We start from the raw sequence: 19,340 nt of genomic DNA, 5'->3' as shown, positions 1-19,340 counted from the left end.
ACAAGACAGTGTAAATGACACTTATCCTCTCACATCAGGAACTAACAGACAGTGTAAATGATACTAATCCTCTCACATCAGGAACTAACAGACAGTGTAAATGACACTTATCCTCTCACATCAGGAACTAATAAGACAGTGTAAATGATACTTATCCTCTCACATCAGGAACTAACAGACAGTGTAAATGACACTTATCCTCTCACATCAGGAACTAATAAGACAGTGTAAATGACACTTACCCTCTCACGACAGGAACTAACAGACAGTGTAAATGACACTTATCCTCTCACATCAGGAACTAACAGACAGTGTAAATGACACTTATCATCTCACATCAGGAACTAATAAGACAGTGTAAATGACACTTATCCTTTAACATCAGGAACTAACAAGACAGTGTAAATGACACTTATCCTCTCACATTTGGAACTAATAAGACAGTGTAAATGACACTTATCCTCTCACATCAGGAACTAATAAGACAGTGTAAATGACACTTATCCTTTAACATCAGGAACTAATAAGACAGTGTAAATGACACTTATCCTCTCACATCAGGAACTAATAAGACAGTGTAAATGACACTTATCCTCTCACATCAGGAACTAATAAGACAGTGTAAATGACACTTATCCTTTAACATCAGGAACTAATAAGACAGTGTAAATGACACTTATCCTCTCACATCAGGAACTAACAGACATTGTAAATGACACTTATCCTCTCACATCAGGAACTAACAAGACAGTGAAATGACACTAATCCTCTCACATCAGGAACTAATAAGACAGTGTAAATGACATTTATCCTCTCACATCAGGAACTAACAGACAGTGTAAATGACACTTATCCTCTCACATCAGGAACTAACAGACATTGTAAATGACACTTATCCTCTCACATCAGGAACTAACAGACATTGTAAATGATACTTATCCTCTCACATCAGGAACTAACAGACAGTGTAAATGACACTTATCCTCTCACATTTGGAACTAACAAGACAGTGTAAGTGACACTTATCATCTCACATCAGGAACTAATAAGACAGTGTAAATGACACTTATTCTCTCAAATCAGGAACTAACAGACAGTGTAAATGACACTTATCCTCTCACATCAGGAACTAATAAGACAGTGTACATGACACTTATCCTTTAACATCAGGAACTAATAAGACAGTGTAAATGACACTTATCCTCTCACATCAGGAACTAACAGACAGTGTAAATGACACTTATCCTCTAACATCAGGAACTAACAGACAGTGTAAATGACACTTATCCTCTCACATCAGGAACTAACAAGACAGTGTAAATGACACTAATCCTCTCACATCAGGAACTAATAAGACAGTGTAAATGACACTTATCCTCTCACATCAGGAACTAACAGACAGTGTAAATGACACTTATCATCTCACATCAGGAACTAATAAGACAGTGTAAATGACACTTATCCTCTCACATCAGGAACTAATAAGACAGTGTAAATGACACTTATCCTCTCACATCAGGAACTAACAGACAGTGTAAATGACACTTATCCTCTCACATCAGGAACTAACAGACAGTGTAAATGACACTTATCATCTCACATCAGGAACTAACAGACAGTGTAAATGACACTTATCCTCTCACATCAGGAACTAACAGACATTGTAAATGACACTTATCCTCTCAAATCAGGAACTAATAAGACAGTGTAAATGATACTTATCCTCTCACATCAGGAACTAATAAGACAGTGTAAATGACACTTATCCTCTCACATCAGGAACTAACAGACAGTGTAAATGACACTGATCATCTCACATCAGGAACTAATAAGACAGTGTAAATGACACTTATCCTCTCACATCAGGAACTAATAAGACAGTGTAAATGACACTTATCCTCTCACATCAGGAACTAATAAGACAGTGTAAATGACACTTATCCTCTCACATCAGGAACTAATAAGACAGTGTACATGACACTTATCCTTTAACATCAGGAACTAATAAGACAGTGTAAATGACACTTATCCTCTCACATCAGGAACTAACAGACAGTGTAAATGACACTTATCCTCTAACATCAGGAACTAACAGACAGTGTAAATGACACTTATCCTCTCACATCAGGAACTAACAAGACAGTGTAAATGACACTAATCCTCTCACATCAGGAACTAATAAGACAGTGTAAATGACACTTATCCTCTCACATCAGGAACTAACAGACAGTGTAAATGACACTTATCATCTCACATCAGGAACTAATAAGACAGTGTAAATGACACTTATCCTCTCACATCAGGAACTAATAAGACAGTGTAAATGACACTTATCCTCTCACATCAGGAACTAACAGACAGTGTAAATGACACTTATCCTCTCACATCAGGAACTAACAGACAGTGTAAATGACACTTATCCTCTCACATCAGGAACTAACAGACAGTGTAAATGACACTTATCCTCTCACATCAGGAACTAACAGACATTGTAAATGACACTTATCCTCTCAAATCAGGAACTAATAAGACAGTGTAAATGATACTTATCCTCTCACATCAGGAACTAATAAGACAGTGTAAATGACACTTATCCTCTCACATCAGGAACTAACAGACAGTGTAAATGACACTGATCATCTCACATCAGGAACTAATAAGACAGTGTAAATGACACTTATCCTCTCACATCAGGAACTAATAAGACAGTGTAAATGACACTTATCCTCTCACATCAGGAACTAATAAGACAGTGTAAATGACACTTATCCTCTCACATCAGGAACTAACAAGACAGTGTAAATGACACTTATCCTCTCACATCAGGAACTAACAAGACAGTGTAAATGACACTTATCCTCTCACATCAGGAACTAACAAGACAGTGTAAATGACACTTATCCTCTCACATCAGGAACTAACAAGACAGTGTAAATGACACTTATCCTCTCACATCAGGAACTAACAGACAGTGTAAATGACACTTATCCTCTCACATCAGGAACTAACAGACAGTGTAAATGACACTTATCCTCTCACATCAGGAACTAACAAGACAGTGTAAATGACACTTATCCTCTCACATCAGGAACTAACAGACAGTGTAAATGACACTTATCCTCTCACATCAGGAACTAACAGACAGTGTAAATGACACTTATCCTCTCACATCAGGAACTAATAAGACAGTGTAAATGACACTTATCCTCTCACATCAGGAACTAACAGACAGTGTAAATGACACTGATCCTCTCACATCAGGAACTAACAGACAGTGTAAATGACACTTATCCTCTCACATCAGGAACTAACAAGACAGTGTAAATGACACTAATCCTCTCACATCAGGAACTAATAAGACAGTGTAAGTGACACTTATCATCTCACATCAGGAACTAATAAGACAGTGTAAATGACACTTATTCTCTCAAATCAGGAACTAACAGACAGTGTAAATGACACTTATCCTCTCACATCAGGAACTAACAAGACAGTGTAAATGACACTTATCCTCTCACATCAGGAACTAATAAGACAGTGTAAATGACACTTATCATCTCACATCAGGAACTAATAAGACAGTGTAAATGACACTTATCCTCTCAAATCAGGAACTAACAAGACAAATAAGCTATGTTTGTCCTAAAACTGATTTTTATCTTTCCCATTTTTATTGCCGGCACCTTACCTGCCCTTGTGATAGACTTTCCCATCTATCTTGTCCTTGAGGTAAAAGTGAATGGAGAAGTTCCATTCTCTCCCTCAGGGGTGGCAGCAGCAATGGAGCTCCTACAGAAAGTGTCTCTGTCACAATCTGCAATAAAAAATTCCGTTATAGTCTCCACAATATGTTGATGACATTAAACTGTATAGTATACATCAAATTTCTTTAATCAAATGTCTCAGAAGTAGAATACCTGGTCCTAAAGCTCTCCTGATACAACTAAGCTAATACTATAATAGCTTGAGCTATTATGAGAATTAGAAAGTGCCTTAAGTTAGAATAAATGCCCCCAGACTCTCCTTTGCAACAATACATAGCATAAACAAGCGTCAAAGTTGATCTTTGACCTTTTAACCTTGACCAATGACTACCAGAATAATATGATCAGGTATAGAACTTGACATGATGATACAATGTTTTAAAATCAATAGAATCAAATTTGTTGAACGGTTCTTGAGATATGTCATTGATTTGAAACAGAATTGGACAGATGGATCTGGGGAACACTATATGTCCCATCTTCTAATAAAACTGATGGGGTATAAAACATACCAGCTAAATACATTTGATAACTACATTTAACTTACCCCATGTATTGTGGCTGGCATGTTAGTGTCAATGAGTCTAAATAGGAGATTTCTGATTGGTGCAGCTTGCTGTCCCAGGAAAACATTGGTCATCCCCCCGGCTACTGCCAGGGATAAGTGAGTACCAAGCATCTTCAAACAAAGCTGGACAAAATGGTGATGGTCACTGGAACAAAAACAAATAGTAAAACTCCCAATCCTCTCCAAAGGTCACTAAACTCCAAACCAAACTCCGAAGGTCACTAAACTCCCCACTCAATTCCGAAGGTCACTAAACTCCTAACCCAATTCCGAAGGTCACTAAACTCCCAACCCAACTCCAAAGGTCACTAGACTCCTAACCCAACTCCAAAGGTCACTAAACTCCTAACCCAACTCCAAAGGTTATCCAAATACATACAGCTATAAATGTAAAAACTCTCAATCCTCTCCAAAGGTCACTTAACGAAGGTTATCCAAATACAATCTAACATAAGGCTATACTTGTAAAACTCTCAACCCTCTCTAAAGGTCACTAAACTCCCAACCCATCTGTAAAGGTCACAAAACTCAAATCCCAACTCTAAACTCCAAACTTGTCGAGAATTCAATTGGTTCTAGTTTTAAATTTGTTTTTTGTACTCATACAATTAGCTAAGCTTATCAACAGTATCTTAACCTTTGGAATTGTTTTGTGTCAGGTCACATCTCTGAAGCTCATGAATATTGTAGGCTGGTTTAGTCTCATGGTTTAGAAGCCACCAAAATGGCTGCATATTGGCCTGCAAAATTTCAAGGGGAACTGAGTAAATCGACCATTAAACTTTAAAATTACCATTTTGGTATATGTTTGTGTATCCAGAGTAACTGTTATAATAATATAATGTTCCAACTTAAAAACCTGTCCTCCCCTTCACCTACCCCTGTCCTCCCCTTCATCTACCCCTGTCCTCCCCTTTATCTACCCCTGTCCTCCCCTTCACCTACCCTGTCCTCCCCTTCACCTACCCCTGTCCTCCCCTTCACCTACCCCTGTCCTCCCCTTCACCTACCCCGTCCTCCCCTTTACCTACCCCTGTCCTCCCCTTCACCTACCCCTGTCCTCCCCTTCACCTACCCCGTCCTCCCCTTTACCTACCCTGTCCTCCCCTTCACCTACCCCTGTCCTCCCCTTTACCTACCCTGTCCTCCCCTTTACCTACCCCTGTCCTCCCCTTCACCTACCCCTGTCCTCCCCTTTACCTACCCCTGTCCTCCCCTTTACCTACCCTGTCCTCCCCTTCACCTACCCCTGTCCTCCCCTTTACCTACCCCTGTCCTCCCCTTCACCTACCCCTGTCCTCCCCTTCACCTACCCCTGTCCTCCCCTTCACCTACCCCTGTCCTCCCCTTTACCTACCCTGTCCTCCCCTTCACCTACCCCTGTCCTCCCCTTTACCTACCCCTGTCCTCCCCTTCACCTACCCCTGTCCTCCCCTTTACCTACCCTGTCCTCCCCTTCACCTACCCCTGTCCTCCCCTTTACCTACCCCTGTCCTCCCCTTCACCTACCCCTGTCCTCCCCTTCACCTACCCCTGTCCTCCCCTTTACCTACCCCTGTCCTCCCCTTCACCTACCCTGTCCTCCCCTTCACCTACCCCTGTCCTCCCCTTCACCTACCCCTGTCCTCCCCTTTACCTACCCCTGTCCTCCCCTTTACCTACCCTGTCCTCCCCTTCACCTACCCCTGTCCTCCCCTTTACCTACCCCTGTCCTCCCCTTCACCTACCCCGTCCTCCCCTTTACCTACCCCGTCCTCCCCTTTACCTACCCCGTCCTCCCCTTTACCTACCCCGTCCTCCCCTTCACCTACCCCGTCCTCCCCTTTACCTACCCCTGTCCTCCCCTTCACCTACCCCGTCCTCCCCTTCACCTACCCCGTCCTCCCCTTTACCTACCCCTGTCCTCCCCTTCACCTACCGAGTGAATTTGGTGATGGTTCAACCTGTCAGTACTTACTGTTTTGTTGTGAAGGGCTTGGGGGGCTTGTCCTGATCAAATCCATCACAGTAATGCTCTAGGAATGATCTCAGTGTGGCGAAAGTGGCTTCCTGGAGGTCCACACAGAATGGTCGATGCCAAGCTACTACATGTCTATGAACATTCAATTATAATCATGTAATGTATATAATAATGGAGACAAAGTCATTTAAACAATGGTAGATCTTACATGAGTGGATATGTAATTTGATATACCATAATCATTTTTAGGTGGAAAATGTATAAATGATTGAACGAGTTTAATAAATTCCATGACATAGTCACAAGTGTAAGATTCTGTTATCACATAAATCAAATTTATGAGAATATATTAAGTGAAAACTCTGAAATTAATTCCAATATATAGGCCTAAGATAGGCACATGTATGGTATGTTTGTCTCTACAGAGACCATTGTGTGATGTTCTTTTCAATGTGAGATGATATATCAATAAGACGTCCTTATAATGTTCGTATAAATGTCTTACAATATTTACGACATGGTCGTATTACAGAATAGGCCATTGATGTAATTCTTTCATCTAGTTTTGTTTCTGCAACAAAAAGTAAAATTGAAATTGATTTAATTAACAGATCAAGTCCACAAGGACTGTACTGACCTGTCGGTGGGGAGGGATGTCCAAGCCACACTGTGGGAGGTCCCTGCGGATATCTGGTGAACACTGACACCCTCTAGGCCTAGAACTTTCTTGGGACGTGTGATAGGACTTTGGGCGTGGCCTTGTCCACATTGGCCCATGGCATTGTTACCCCATGCATACACCTCACTATCTACAAATCAAACAATATTAATTGAGGATTATAAACTTGTCTATCAGTAGTAGAGGGACCTATTGTATTATACAATACTTAATAGCAGTAGGGGTCGTAGTGAGACAAATATATGCAATGTTAATAATTTTCTAAATTTTTAAAATATCAAATATATTAATTAAAATTTTTAGTTACTGTAGTGAATTGATGGATATGTTCTTAGCAATTATTTTTCCAATAAATTCTACACATGGAGCTTTGAAACAACCATCATGATTTAATTTTCAAATTATGTATGTCTGTAATAAAGGGATGTCTCGATATCAAAATACTGACTCGATACTGTACTGTAGTATAATTGAGTTTCTGTTATGATCTGACAATAGCAAGTATGATATAATTTGTGTTGTTTCCAACACACAAAGTGGGCCCACATTACTCATCCATTCTAGTTTATGAAAAGAACGCATAAAGACCTACAAAACATATAACATGGAAGTAGTACATTGACCGGAACAATTACAATATATTTACGTGACAATGGTACACTATGCGACCAAGGTTACAATTATGTAATGTAGAATATAGAAAGTTACATTTTATAAAATATACATGAAGACAGACTTACCAGGGCTAGATATATATAGTCGTCTGTACTGTCCAATGGCATGATGGAGAATGAACAGGGAACAGGGGACAGAAATGATATGTGCCGGGAATAGGACAAAAAGTCCGTGCAACACTCTCATCCAATCAAACCTCTCTCATACGATGACGTTTGATAAGAGTCCTTACACGCATGGGACATACATGTAGTTGACACATACATGTCCCGAGCGCCCAAGGGCTACATAATGATCCTGGCCATGGGCTTTTTATTGCCTGAGAACAAGTCATTTAAAGATGTTAACTCATTTGGCATCTTTGTCCTTGAAAGTAGGTCAATGTTATCATTTGAACAAACCTTGGTTCTCTTCATCCTAGTATGTTAATAACCTACCAGTAATATCATGAATCATGACGCCTGATTATATACGCTCATTAATTGAAACTTGTCAAAATTCGTACTTTTATAACTTGAGGTCAACTACAGATAACAAACTTATTTTGCCCAAACTGCAATCAGAAACCATGTGAAAATCATTTAGCTACTCTGGAGTATTGTCATGGAATAACCTACCACTACATCTTAAAAATATAACATCTCTTACAACTTTCAAACAAAAAATACGCAATCATTTTCTCTCAAGCTTAAAATCATAAATTCAGTCCTTCCAATTCAAGTGAAACTACATTATTAAGTAAGCATGTGTATTATGATCTATTGATTTAAAATAATTCCTTATCAATGTATATATAAAGAAATTCTTGTTCTACCGAATGATACATGTAACTGTATTATGATTATTCTATCATGAGTACCTGCATGTTCATATTATTATACTATAACTTTTTCCAACCATATTGTATATATTTCAAGATATCTTGTTATGTGTTGATTAATGTATATTATGTTTTGTATCTTGTTATAGAGGGCCATATGGAAGATTAGCACATGCTAAATATGTCACCCTCAGAAAATAAAGTATTATTATTATTATTATTATTATAATCTGGGATTCTTGGTTAACAAGAAGTTATTTAAACTATTAAAGGAAAATGTTTGGATCATCCAGCCATCCACTTCCCATAGATCTGTGACCTTCAGACTGGTTAACCTTCCACCTACCATGTGACAGTGCCAGACAGTGACTGTCCCCGAATGAGATGTCTACGATCCTCTTTGACTGGAGGTCCTCCACCAGGCGTGGTCGAAGGGCAGTAAAGTCTTCGGAACCACAACCAAGACAAGAGCCACAACCCCAGGCATAAAGCTGGAACATGGATGATACAGAATTATTTCACTGTGTTAAAGTGTTTTTACAAGGCAATTATTCAAGTGTAACCTACAAACTCTCACCAACCTTACAACTGATGTGTATTAATTATTATATAATATTAAAATCAGCAAAATGCCTTAATGCAGACAAGTCTGTTGCTGATCAGACAAACACTTAAAACTTGGGATATCCCTATCCAGTGAACAGCCTTGTGCTTGATTATTTTTTTTGCATGCTTAAAAATCAGCAAATTCAAAATTCAAGTCTGAACAATTTTGTTTTAATTCTACCACCATTAACCAAAACCCTAGGGTTGATACGGGGGACTCCCCATTCACAACATTGAAAATTATGATGTCATAGTGTGTCAACTGTCTTTCCCCAGCAACAATGGGATAACCCTTTGAAGTATGACAGAATACCTGATTACCAGATCAATAATTACTTACCTGCACCTTTTGTATATAAAGCCCAACAAACGCCTCTTACCACAGCAATAATTACTTACCTGCCCTGTAGATGTGAGGACCATAGAGGCCTGACTCCCACAGGCCACCTTTCGTATATAAAGACCAGCAAACGCCTCAATCAGTTTTGGCTTGTATTGCTTGTTAGTGTCTCCATGACCAAGTTTTCCTGGATGAAAAATGAATCTGAATCAATATTGATAACTAAAACATGTCTGGAATATAATTACAGTTTTTTCTGCTTTGAACTATCATGAACATTTAATTTGAACCTAGCCATGAAATTCCATTAAAGTGCAAATTTAGATCAGCTTTCATTCAACTCAAACACACAAGGACACCCTTTGTAATACACTAGTACATATTAACCCTTTTCCCCTTTAGGCCGTTATTCATATAATCAATACTTACTGTTCATTCAAAAGCTAATCATTCACTAAAGAAAGATCAGCATTAAAGCTTGGGATGGACTTATCTGTGAACCATTTTAACTTACTATTTTAAATTGATGATTATGAAAAAATGAAGAAAGGGACATATTTGTGGGCAGGGGCTCACGTACAGATCAATATTTTAATGAATATAATAGACTTAGTATACTAACCATTGTCTCCACCCCCGAACGACCAGACAAGTTTGCCATCTTGAGAGACTGCCATCGTATGCGAGCCCCCACAACTGACCTGCCCCACACTGGCAATCTCAGTCACGCGTGTTGGGAAACTTTTACTGTTGCTGCAACCATGACCTGCAAAACAAAAATAATGGAGGACTACTAACTCTAATGACATTCTAAATAAGGGTGAAACAAATCCTTGACTCTTCTGCATGCTATGTGAGATAGGTTGTTAAAATGTTCATGTCTGAAAGAATTTTATATAGGAAGATACAAGTTAAACTCAGAAGTTTGACCTTTACATAGTATATCAGGAACATTTTGAATATTGTTTATCTTTCAATCATAACACACCAAAATATAATCACCCCTGGTCTTATGGGTCTTTGTTGTTTGAGGTTTCTAAAATATTAAATTTGATGTTTGACCCTGAAAGTTGGTCGAAGTCATTGATATAAAGAAACTTGTTTATAACAATCCATCGGAGGTAGCTAGTAGCCAGATATAATCATGTATTATGTATTTACATCCAATGGTAAGTACCTAGTAGCCAGATATTGTCATGTACCTAGTAGCCAGATATGATCATGTACCTAGTAGCCAGATATTGTCATGTACCTAGTAGCCAGATATGATCATGTACCTAGTAGCCAGATATTGTCATGTACCTAGTAGCCAGATATGATCATGTATATATGTATCTATTGATATGTACCTAGTCGCCCGTAGTCACCCTCACCCCAGGTGTATATATATATCTATTGATATGTACCTAGTCGCCCGCAGTCACCCTCACCCCAGGTGTATATATGTATCTATTAATATGTACCTAGTCGCCCGCAGTCACCCTCACCCCAGGTGTATATATGTATCTATTGATATGTACCTAGTCGCCCGATATAATCATGTATATATGTATTTATATCTATTGATATGTACCTAGTCGCCCGTAGTCACCCTCACCCCAGGTGTATATATGTATCCATTGGTATGTACCTAGTCGCCCGTTATGATCGTGTATATATGTATCTATTGATATGTACCTAGTCGCCCGTAGTCACCCTCACCCCAGGTGTATATATGTATCTATTGGTATGTACCTAGTCGCCCGTAGTCACCCTCACCCCAGGTGTATATATATATCTATTGATATGTACCTAGTCGCCCGTAGTCACCCTCACCCCAGGTGTATATATGTATCTATTGATATGTACCTAGTCGCCCGTAGTCACCCTCACCCCAGGTGTATATATGTATCTGTTGATATGTACCTAGTCGCCCGTAGTCACCCTCACCCCAGGTGTATATATGTATCCATTGGTATGTACCTAGTCGCCCGTAGTCACCCTCACCCCAGGTGTATATATGTATCTGTTGATATGTACCTAGTCGCCCGTAGTCACCCTCACCCCAGGTGTATATATGTATCTATTGATATGTACCTAGTCGCCCGATATAATCTATATGTATTTATATCTATTGATATGTACCTAGTCGCCCGTAGTCACCCTCACCCCAGGTGTATATATGTATCTATTGATATGTACCTAGTCGCCCGTAGTCACCCTCACCCCAGGTGTATATATGTATCTGTTGATATGTACCTAGTCGCCCGTAGTCACCCTCACCCCAGGTGTATATATGTATCTGTTGATATGTACCTAGTCGCCCGTAGTCACCCTCACCCCAGGTGTATATATGTATCTATTGGTATGTACCTAGTCGCCCGTAGTCACCCTCACCCCAGGTGTATATATATATCTATTGATATGTACCTAGTCGCCCGTAGTCACCCTCACCCCAGGTGTATATATGTATCTATTGATATGTACCTAGTCGCCCGTAGTCACCCTCACCCCAGGTGTATATATATATCTATTGATATGTACCTAGTCGCCCGTAGTCACCCTCACCCCAGGTGTATATATGTATCTATTGATATGTACCTAGTCGCCCGTAGTCACCCTCACCCCAGGTGTATATATGTATCTGTTGATATGTACCTAGTCGCCCGTAGTCACCCTCACCCCAGGTGTATATATGTATCTATTGATATGTACCTAGTCGCCCGATATAATCATGTATATATGTATTTATATCTATTGATATGTACCTAGTCGCCCGTAGTCACCCTCACCCCAGGTGTATATATGTATCTGTTGATATGTACCTAGTCGCCCGTAGTCACCCTCACCCCAGGTGTATATATGTATCTATTGATATGTACCTAGTCGCCCGTAGTCACCCTCACCCCAGGTGTACAGTTCTCCATCTTCGGTCACTGCTGCACTGTGCCTGTAACCAGCTGCTACACACTTCACGATCTACAAAATAAAGAACTCTATAGTTCACCAAATTCCAAGTCAACATTCAAATAACAAATGCTGTGGAATTTCCTTTATTTCTATTAGGTTAACATTTAATGGCCACTCCATCATATCTATCCTAAAACCAACTCCCTCTCCTCACCTGGTGTAAAAGTTTAGTATTAAAAGATTGGGAAGGATTTATTTGTGAACCATGATGAAGAGGCTTATCTACTATATAGGCAGCAGCTTATTTGTGGATAAATGTTAATATTCATTTGATACCACTTATATATAAATAACAATGCTACAACAATCAACAAGTAAGAATTGTTGGTTGTTTTATACAAGTATAATTTATGATTGTATTTTGCGACTGATTTTCTATATGTAGTAATTCTAACAGTAGATTTAATACTTCAGACCTGAAACTTTTACTTATTATATAGAATTATAAAACATGAGAACAATATGTTATAATCTGTACAGAAAAAATACTCTTTAAAGCATATTAGGTGTCCTAGACCTTTGACCTTGAAATGAAATCCAAAAAAAGAAATTTTAGTAAGAAGGTGCCCCACAGAATTTGAGCTTCATTTATTTGGTAAACGTAACCTCAAAACTTGATTATCTATCTAGTGATACTGCATTAGGGTATAATGTGTATCAGTATTCTATCAAGCCTATCAGTCTCACCTTCCCTGCCAGTGGTCCAAGGACAATCTTAGGGTATTTCACAGTACAGCTAGAGCCATGACCCAGTTTGCCATAGTCCCCTAGAAATAAACATAAAATTTATTATATGACAGAGTCATTTGGAATGCTAGTGTCTTTATGTTAATCATCACTTTAGGAAAACCATAACTGAAATAATTAATTATTAAATGTATCGCATATGTATATATGAAAGTAAATACCATATAATAATTTCATATTTTCTAAATGTATGGCCATTCCCTTTAATGATGGCTGATGCTGTTGCCAATTAAAACAATGTTTCCATTTGAGCATGTTTATCAGGTTATATGATGAATAGAAACTAATATGAATTTTCCTGTAAATCTCCATGCACTTAATGAGAGATTTATTTAAAAAAAAAAAGTGATGTCAAATATATCTGAGACAAAAAAAAAATCTACACTTTGGTAGCCAGTATAAGGTGTAGACCAAATGTATTCTCTCACCATCTCCCCAGCTGAATATTTCTCCATCTGTCGACAGAGCCAGGGTATGCCCATCAGATCCCTTTGATGATGAGATTTTCTTTATTTTCCTGTTTGGTTCAAAATTCAGTTTTTTGGGTGTGGTTTGGTTGTTGGAGTCTCCTAGACCTAGTCTTCCATAACTACCCTTGCCACAAGCACTGACTGATCCATCACTGTGTATCCCAAACGAGCAGAACTGACCTGCCTCAATCTGTAAACAAAACCAGATAAACATTGGTCATTAACTACTCAAACTCTGTATGAACTCTAAACTCTAAACATGTTCAAGTCCATTTCCTTAGTACTCAAGACTAGAAATAGGTGCTATAAATAACAACTATTATATTACTGACAATAATTAGCTTAATATACTAGTCAACAAAAAGATTTATGGGGAAAATAGCTTCCTACCTGCTGACAGTCAGTAAAAGATGAAGCTTGTTTAGGTGCTAGTATTTTTTCCTGTCTGTCCTCTGCCAGCTGGTGGCTACTGTTGCTGCCCCAGATGTACACCTCACAGCCGCCTCCAGTTCCTGTGTTACTGTTAGAAGTCATGGAGTTGTTGGAGTTCTCATCGGGTCCCAGGCAACAGTTTGTCTCATAGTCTGCAGCCAAACTGTACAGCTGTAACCAATCATAAAAAAACTGTATGGTATAGGTAGTCTTATTGTCGGTAGCCAAACTGTACAGCTGTAACCAATCATAAAAAACTATATGGTACAGGTAGTTTTATTGTCGGTAGCCAAACTATACAGCTGTAACCAATCACACAACACTATTCAAGAGTTGGTCTCGTAGTCAGCAGACAAACTATACAGCTGTATCATACAAAACAGTAGTTATGCAGGGTTACATGACCAAAGGGTCACTGTTTGAGTCCAGGCACCAGTGCTATGTTGTATCCTTTATTATGTTGTGTTCAAGTTGACTCAGCTGTAAATGAGTGTGGTGGGGCAGTGCAAGAAATGTCATTGTAAGCTTATAGCACCAAAATGGCAGCTCCGACGGTATGCTCCCAAGGGAGTTGAAAGTTGCTAAAGGGCAGATAACCATGGATAATGATTTGTTAACTACTTTGAGACAGCTAGATTGTTGTGATATAGCGGAATATAAAACTCCAAAGTATTATTATTAAGATTAAGGAATAGTTAGTCTCATAGGCGGCAGTCAAACTGTACAGCTGTATCATACATCAGTATTGAACAGTTTGTCTTGTGGTAGGTAGTCACACTGTACAGTTGTATCATACAGAACTACTGAACAGTTAGTCTTGTGGTAGGTAGTCACACTGTACAGCTGTATCATACATCAGTATTGAACAGTTAGTCTTGTGGTAGGTAGTCACACTGTACAGCTGTATCATACATCAGTATTGAACAGTTAGTCTTGTGGTAGGTAGTCACACTGTACAGCTGTATCATACATCAGTATTGAACAGTTAGTCTTGTGGTAGGTAGTCACACTGTACAGCTGTATCATACATCAGTATTGAACAGTTTGTCTTGTGGTAGGTAGTCACACTGTACAGCTGTATCATACATCAGTATTGAACAGTTTGTCTTGTGGTAGGTAGTCACACTGTACAGCTGTATCATACATCAGTATTGAACAGTTTGTCTTGTGGTAGGTAGTCACACTGTACAGCTATATCATACAGAACTAGTGAACAGTTAGTCTTGTGGTAGGTAGTCACACTGTACAGCTGTATCATACAGAACTACTGAACAGTTTGTCTTGTGGTAGGTAGTCACACTGTACAGCTGTATCATACAGAACTACTGAACAGTTAGTCTTGTGGTAGGTAGTCACACTGTACAGCTGTATCATACATCAGTATTGAACAGTTTGTCTTGTGGTAGGTAGTCACACTGTACAGCTGTATCATACATCAGTATTGAACAGTTAGTCTTGTGGTAGGTAGTCACACTGTACAGCTGTATCATACATCAGTATTGAACAGTTAGTCTTGTGGTAGGTAGTCACACTGTACAGCTGTATCATACATCAGTATTGAACAGTTAGTCTTGTGGTAGGTAGTCACACTGTACAGCTATATCATACATCAGTATTGAACAGTTTGTCTTGTGGTAGGTAGTCACACTGTACAGCTATATCATACATCAGTATTGAACAGTTTGTCTTGTTGTAGGTAGTCACACTGTACAGCTATATCATACATCAGTATTAAACAGTTAGTCTTGTGGTAGGTAGTCACACTGTACAGCTATATCATACATCAGTATTGAACAGTTAGTCTTGTGGTAGGTAGTCACACTGTACAGCTATATTATACATCAGTATTGAACAGTTTGTCTTGTGTTAGGTAGTCACACTGTACATCTATATCATACAGAACTACTGAACAGTTTGTCTTGTGGTAGGTAGTCACACTGTACAGCTATCTCATACATCAGTATTGAACAGTTTGTCTTGTGGTAGGTAGTCACACTGTACAGCTATCTCATACATCAGTATTGAACAGTTTGTCTTGTGGTAGGTAGTCACACTGTACAGCTGTATCATACAGAACTACTGAACAGTTAGTCTCAGAATCACAGCCAAACTGTACAGCCAAAACCAATCATACAAAACTACTGAACAGTCAGTCTCATAATTGTAGCTAAACTGTACAGCCAAAACCAATCATACAAAACTATTGAACAGTTAGTCTTGATGTACATATTCAAACTGTACAGCCGAAACCAATCATACAAAACTTATTGAAAACTTAGCCTTAAGTAATTAGCTTGTAGTCTTTTTATCAGGCTACATCTCAAGAAGGCTAGCAGGCTTATATCATGCCAGATAGATGAAGTCAACACAATAGACCCTGCATTATAAAGTATAAGCTCATTTATATTTTGGTCAGATGAACTTAAACACAAGTACTTTCATATTGTTTGTTAATCAAATCAAAACTGAGAAACTATAGCCATACCTCCTCTAACAGTACAACTGCGGCTAAGTAAAGAGGGACTAGTCCATTTTCGTCTACTGGTGGGTTTCTTGCAAACATTGATGTCAGAGTGGGTGGTCCTCCCTGTAGAATACAAAAGATCTCTTAAACATTGTTTACCAATTTAACAGCAGTATTTTATTACCTCTATCATAATATCTGAAATACATGTTAAGCCTAGATAGCTACAATTATACATATTGGATATAACAGTTGAATTTAACTGACCTTATTTCTAATTCATATTCCAAGGGTCTTACCATAACCCTTCCAAAGTCCGCATTCTGAGTATACTAGTAGCTAAGTAAAACTATAAATATCCCATAATTTTGCCAGCCTCCCCAAAGCAATCACACTGTTATTATCTCTAAGGATGGTGCCCTTTGGTGCCATGTCAGAATAATGTTTAATCCAATTAATTAGCCCACTGGAACTAGTACTATAAAAAAAACTATCTAAAACTTTATCTATAACATCTGACATTTATTTAACAGCAGACATTTATTTACTGTAACATTATTTTATTGACAGGAACTCTGTTACTACATTATTCCTTGTAGACTTCATTGAGCAGTGGGACAATCCTTTGGCATTGTTTTATACATACACTTGCATTGCCTGATATTCTTTTATTTAATGTTTTATAATACAATCTTCCTCATTACTATGGAACCTTAACCACATAAATTTCTACCTGGTACTGTCCGAAGCTGTTGTCGATTTTTGTGAAATGAAATGAATCAACTTTGGTGATTAACATTTACTACACTGCACACAGATCATAGCACACACTGTAATCATATCGTTTAACTTGTGATGTTACTTATAAATCATCTTTTAGACTAGTAGTCAAACAAAGGGACCATTAACAATATTAACAATATTCTATGATATATCATTTAACTTACACTGTTACTTATCCATCTTCTATTAAATTATTTACTTTTCTGTTCTGTCACTATTATTTCACTGATCATATATATCTATAAAATATTGTTGCAACTGCGAAGAAATGTCCAAAATATAAACATATATTACCACTGATTTGATCATCTGTGTTACAATGCCGGTGAAGAATGTCCAGTTGATTTTCCCTGCTTCTGTTTTTTCTTGTCCTTTCTGATCACAGAGAACTGTTACCGATGTGTGCAGTGCCATATCCACCCACTCCAGGACATAGCAAAGTGAGCCACGTTGAGCAGCAAGAGATATCATAAGTTCTGAAGCAAGACGCTGACCCTCTAAATCTGCTCCTGACTGTGGACTCGCAGCTTGTCGTAAAAATTTGTTGACTTCATTCAAAGATTCTATACCTAAATGAGTAAGCTTAGTTTCATTGGCAAGAGACAGGGGCGGAAAAGACGATACAACAGAAATGGCAGTTTGTAAAATATCATTACATATACAAAATTGCTGCAACTTCCCAGCTAACATCCAATTTTGTTTCAATAATGAAAACAACAAACTTAACCCTGTTTTAACACCAAGTTCTAATAAAGCTGTGTTTCTCTGTGATTCTGACGAACATGCAACACTCCCTCCTAAATTCTCAAACATTTTTCCTGATGGTCTGCCTGCTATAAGCTCAGATTTGTCGATCTGTGCACCAGAAGTGAGACTGAATTTGTTATGATGTTTAACAGACACTGCTGTATATATTCTCTGTAGAACCACCAATCTTTTGTAAAGAGATTTCGAAAATTTTGATAAACTGCATACAGTTTTAGCTAAATTGAGTTGGGACCCCAATAGAGCATTAATCAAATGTTCTTGTTCATCTGTTGTAACTACATCATTGTCAAAATCCGGGAGTGTTGGACCTCGTAAGTTGATAGCCTGCAAAGGCAACTCTGTGACCTCCTTATTGGTGAGAAGTCGCTGGTAACATCCATCCATACCACTGGGCCTTGCAATCATTTCACAGTCTTCTAAAACCCAACTGGAGTGGAAGTGCTCTCCAAACTTTGAGTGAATGTGTGTGTTTACAGCCATATTTTATCTGAAAGTTGGAACACAAATCATTATAACGATACTTCATCTAACATTTTGTTTCTCTTTTATAAAACAACCATATATGAATTTGTAAAATAGTAAATATTAACTGTATGATAATTTTTGTCAGTATAAATAACCATGGACACAGTGGCAGTACTAGCATCGTCAAAATAGAAAGTTCAAAAAATAATCATGCTGACAATAAACAATTAACAATAAACTTCCTTGCTATTGCAATTCTACTGGGTAGTATAGCTATATGATTGTATAATTTACTGTGACATTAAAACCAATAAATTACTAAACAGGTTTTACAACAGTACGAATGCCAGAATGAGTTCATATTTAGTATTGTTCAACATCCTATCTAGCCATGGTCATTCTTAATGAATTGAAACAATACAAATACATTTTGAGTTGTAATCATTAATGTGTTTATAATGAGCACGAATCTGTATTACTTAATGAGTACACCTAGAGGGAGAGGCTGTGTTTATAATGGCTTTTACGAGTATTTTTAGTCACGCCACTTACATCAAAACTGACTTTCATTTACCAACATGCGTGACAATCACAAATGACGAAGACATTCTACAGGATTTTACAGACAATGAATTACGTTATAACCAGGACAGTTATATTGACAACAACCCTCAAAGGATTCTTGAATTTTCAAGGCAACTATATATATAATCACTGATGCACAGGATGGACTACAGATGGTACTAAGTTTCTTGAAAAATACCCTGGGTGTACCGGAAACTGATTTCATGTTTGTCTGCATACTTGATGCTATATGTAATGTTAAAAGAAATAAATAAACAAAAACAAA

General features: G+C 38.2%; 1 protein-coding gene across 1 annotated transcript in view; it reads right to left on the bottom strand.

Annotated features, from left to right (window-relative positions):
- Positions 1-19,340, bottom strand: part of LOC117334119 (probable E3 ubiquitin-protein ligase HERC1) — a 108,728-nt gene that overhangs the window by 88,016 nt on the left and 1,372 nt on the right. Inside the window, 13 exon segments of the mRNA XM_033893578.1 lie at positions 3,689-3,814; positions 4,312-4,477; positions 6,290-6,424; positions 6,930-7,101; positions 8,813-8,957; positions 9,472-9,599; positions 10,035-10,178; positions 12,274-12,370; positions 13,049-13,128; positions 13,537-13,768; positions 13,969-14,181; positions 16,496-16,597; positions 17,552-18,512. Coding sequence (XP_033749469.1) covers positions 3,689-3,814; positions 4,312-4,477; positions 6,290-6,424; positions 6,930-7,101; positions 8,813-8,957; positions 9,472-9,599; positions 10,035-10,178; positions 12,274-12,370; positions 13,049-13,128; positions 13,537-13,768; positions 13,969-14,181; positions 16,496-16,597; positions 17,552-18,505 — 2,694 coding nt within the window. The 5' untranslated portion in view covers positions 18,506-18,512.

Source organism: Pecten maximus, chromosome 9, assembly GCF_902652985.1.
Source record: "Pecten maximus chromosome 9, xPecMax1.1, whole genome shotgun sequence".
Classification (NCBI taxonomy): domain Eukaryota; kingdom Metazoa; phylum Mollusca; class Bivalvia; order Pectinida; family Pectinidae; genus Pecten; species Pecten maximus.
This window is presented reverse-complemented; position numbering and strand designations above follow the sequence as displayed.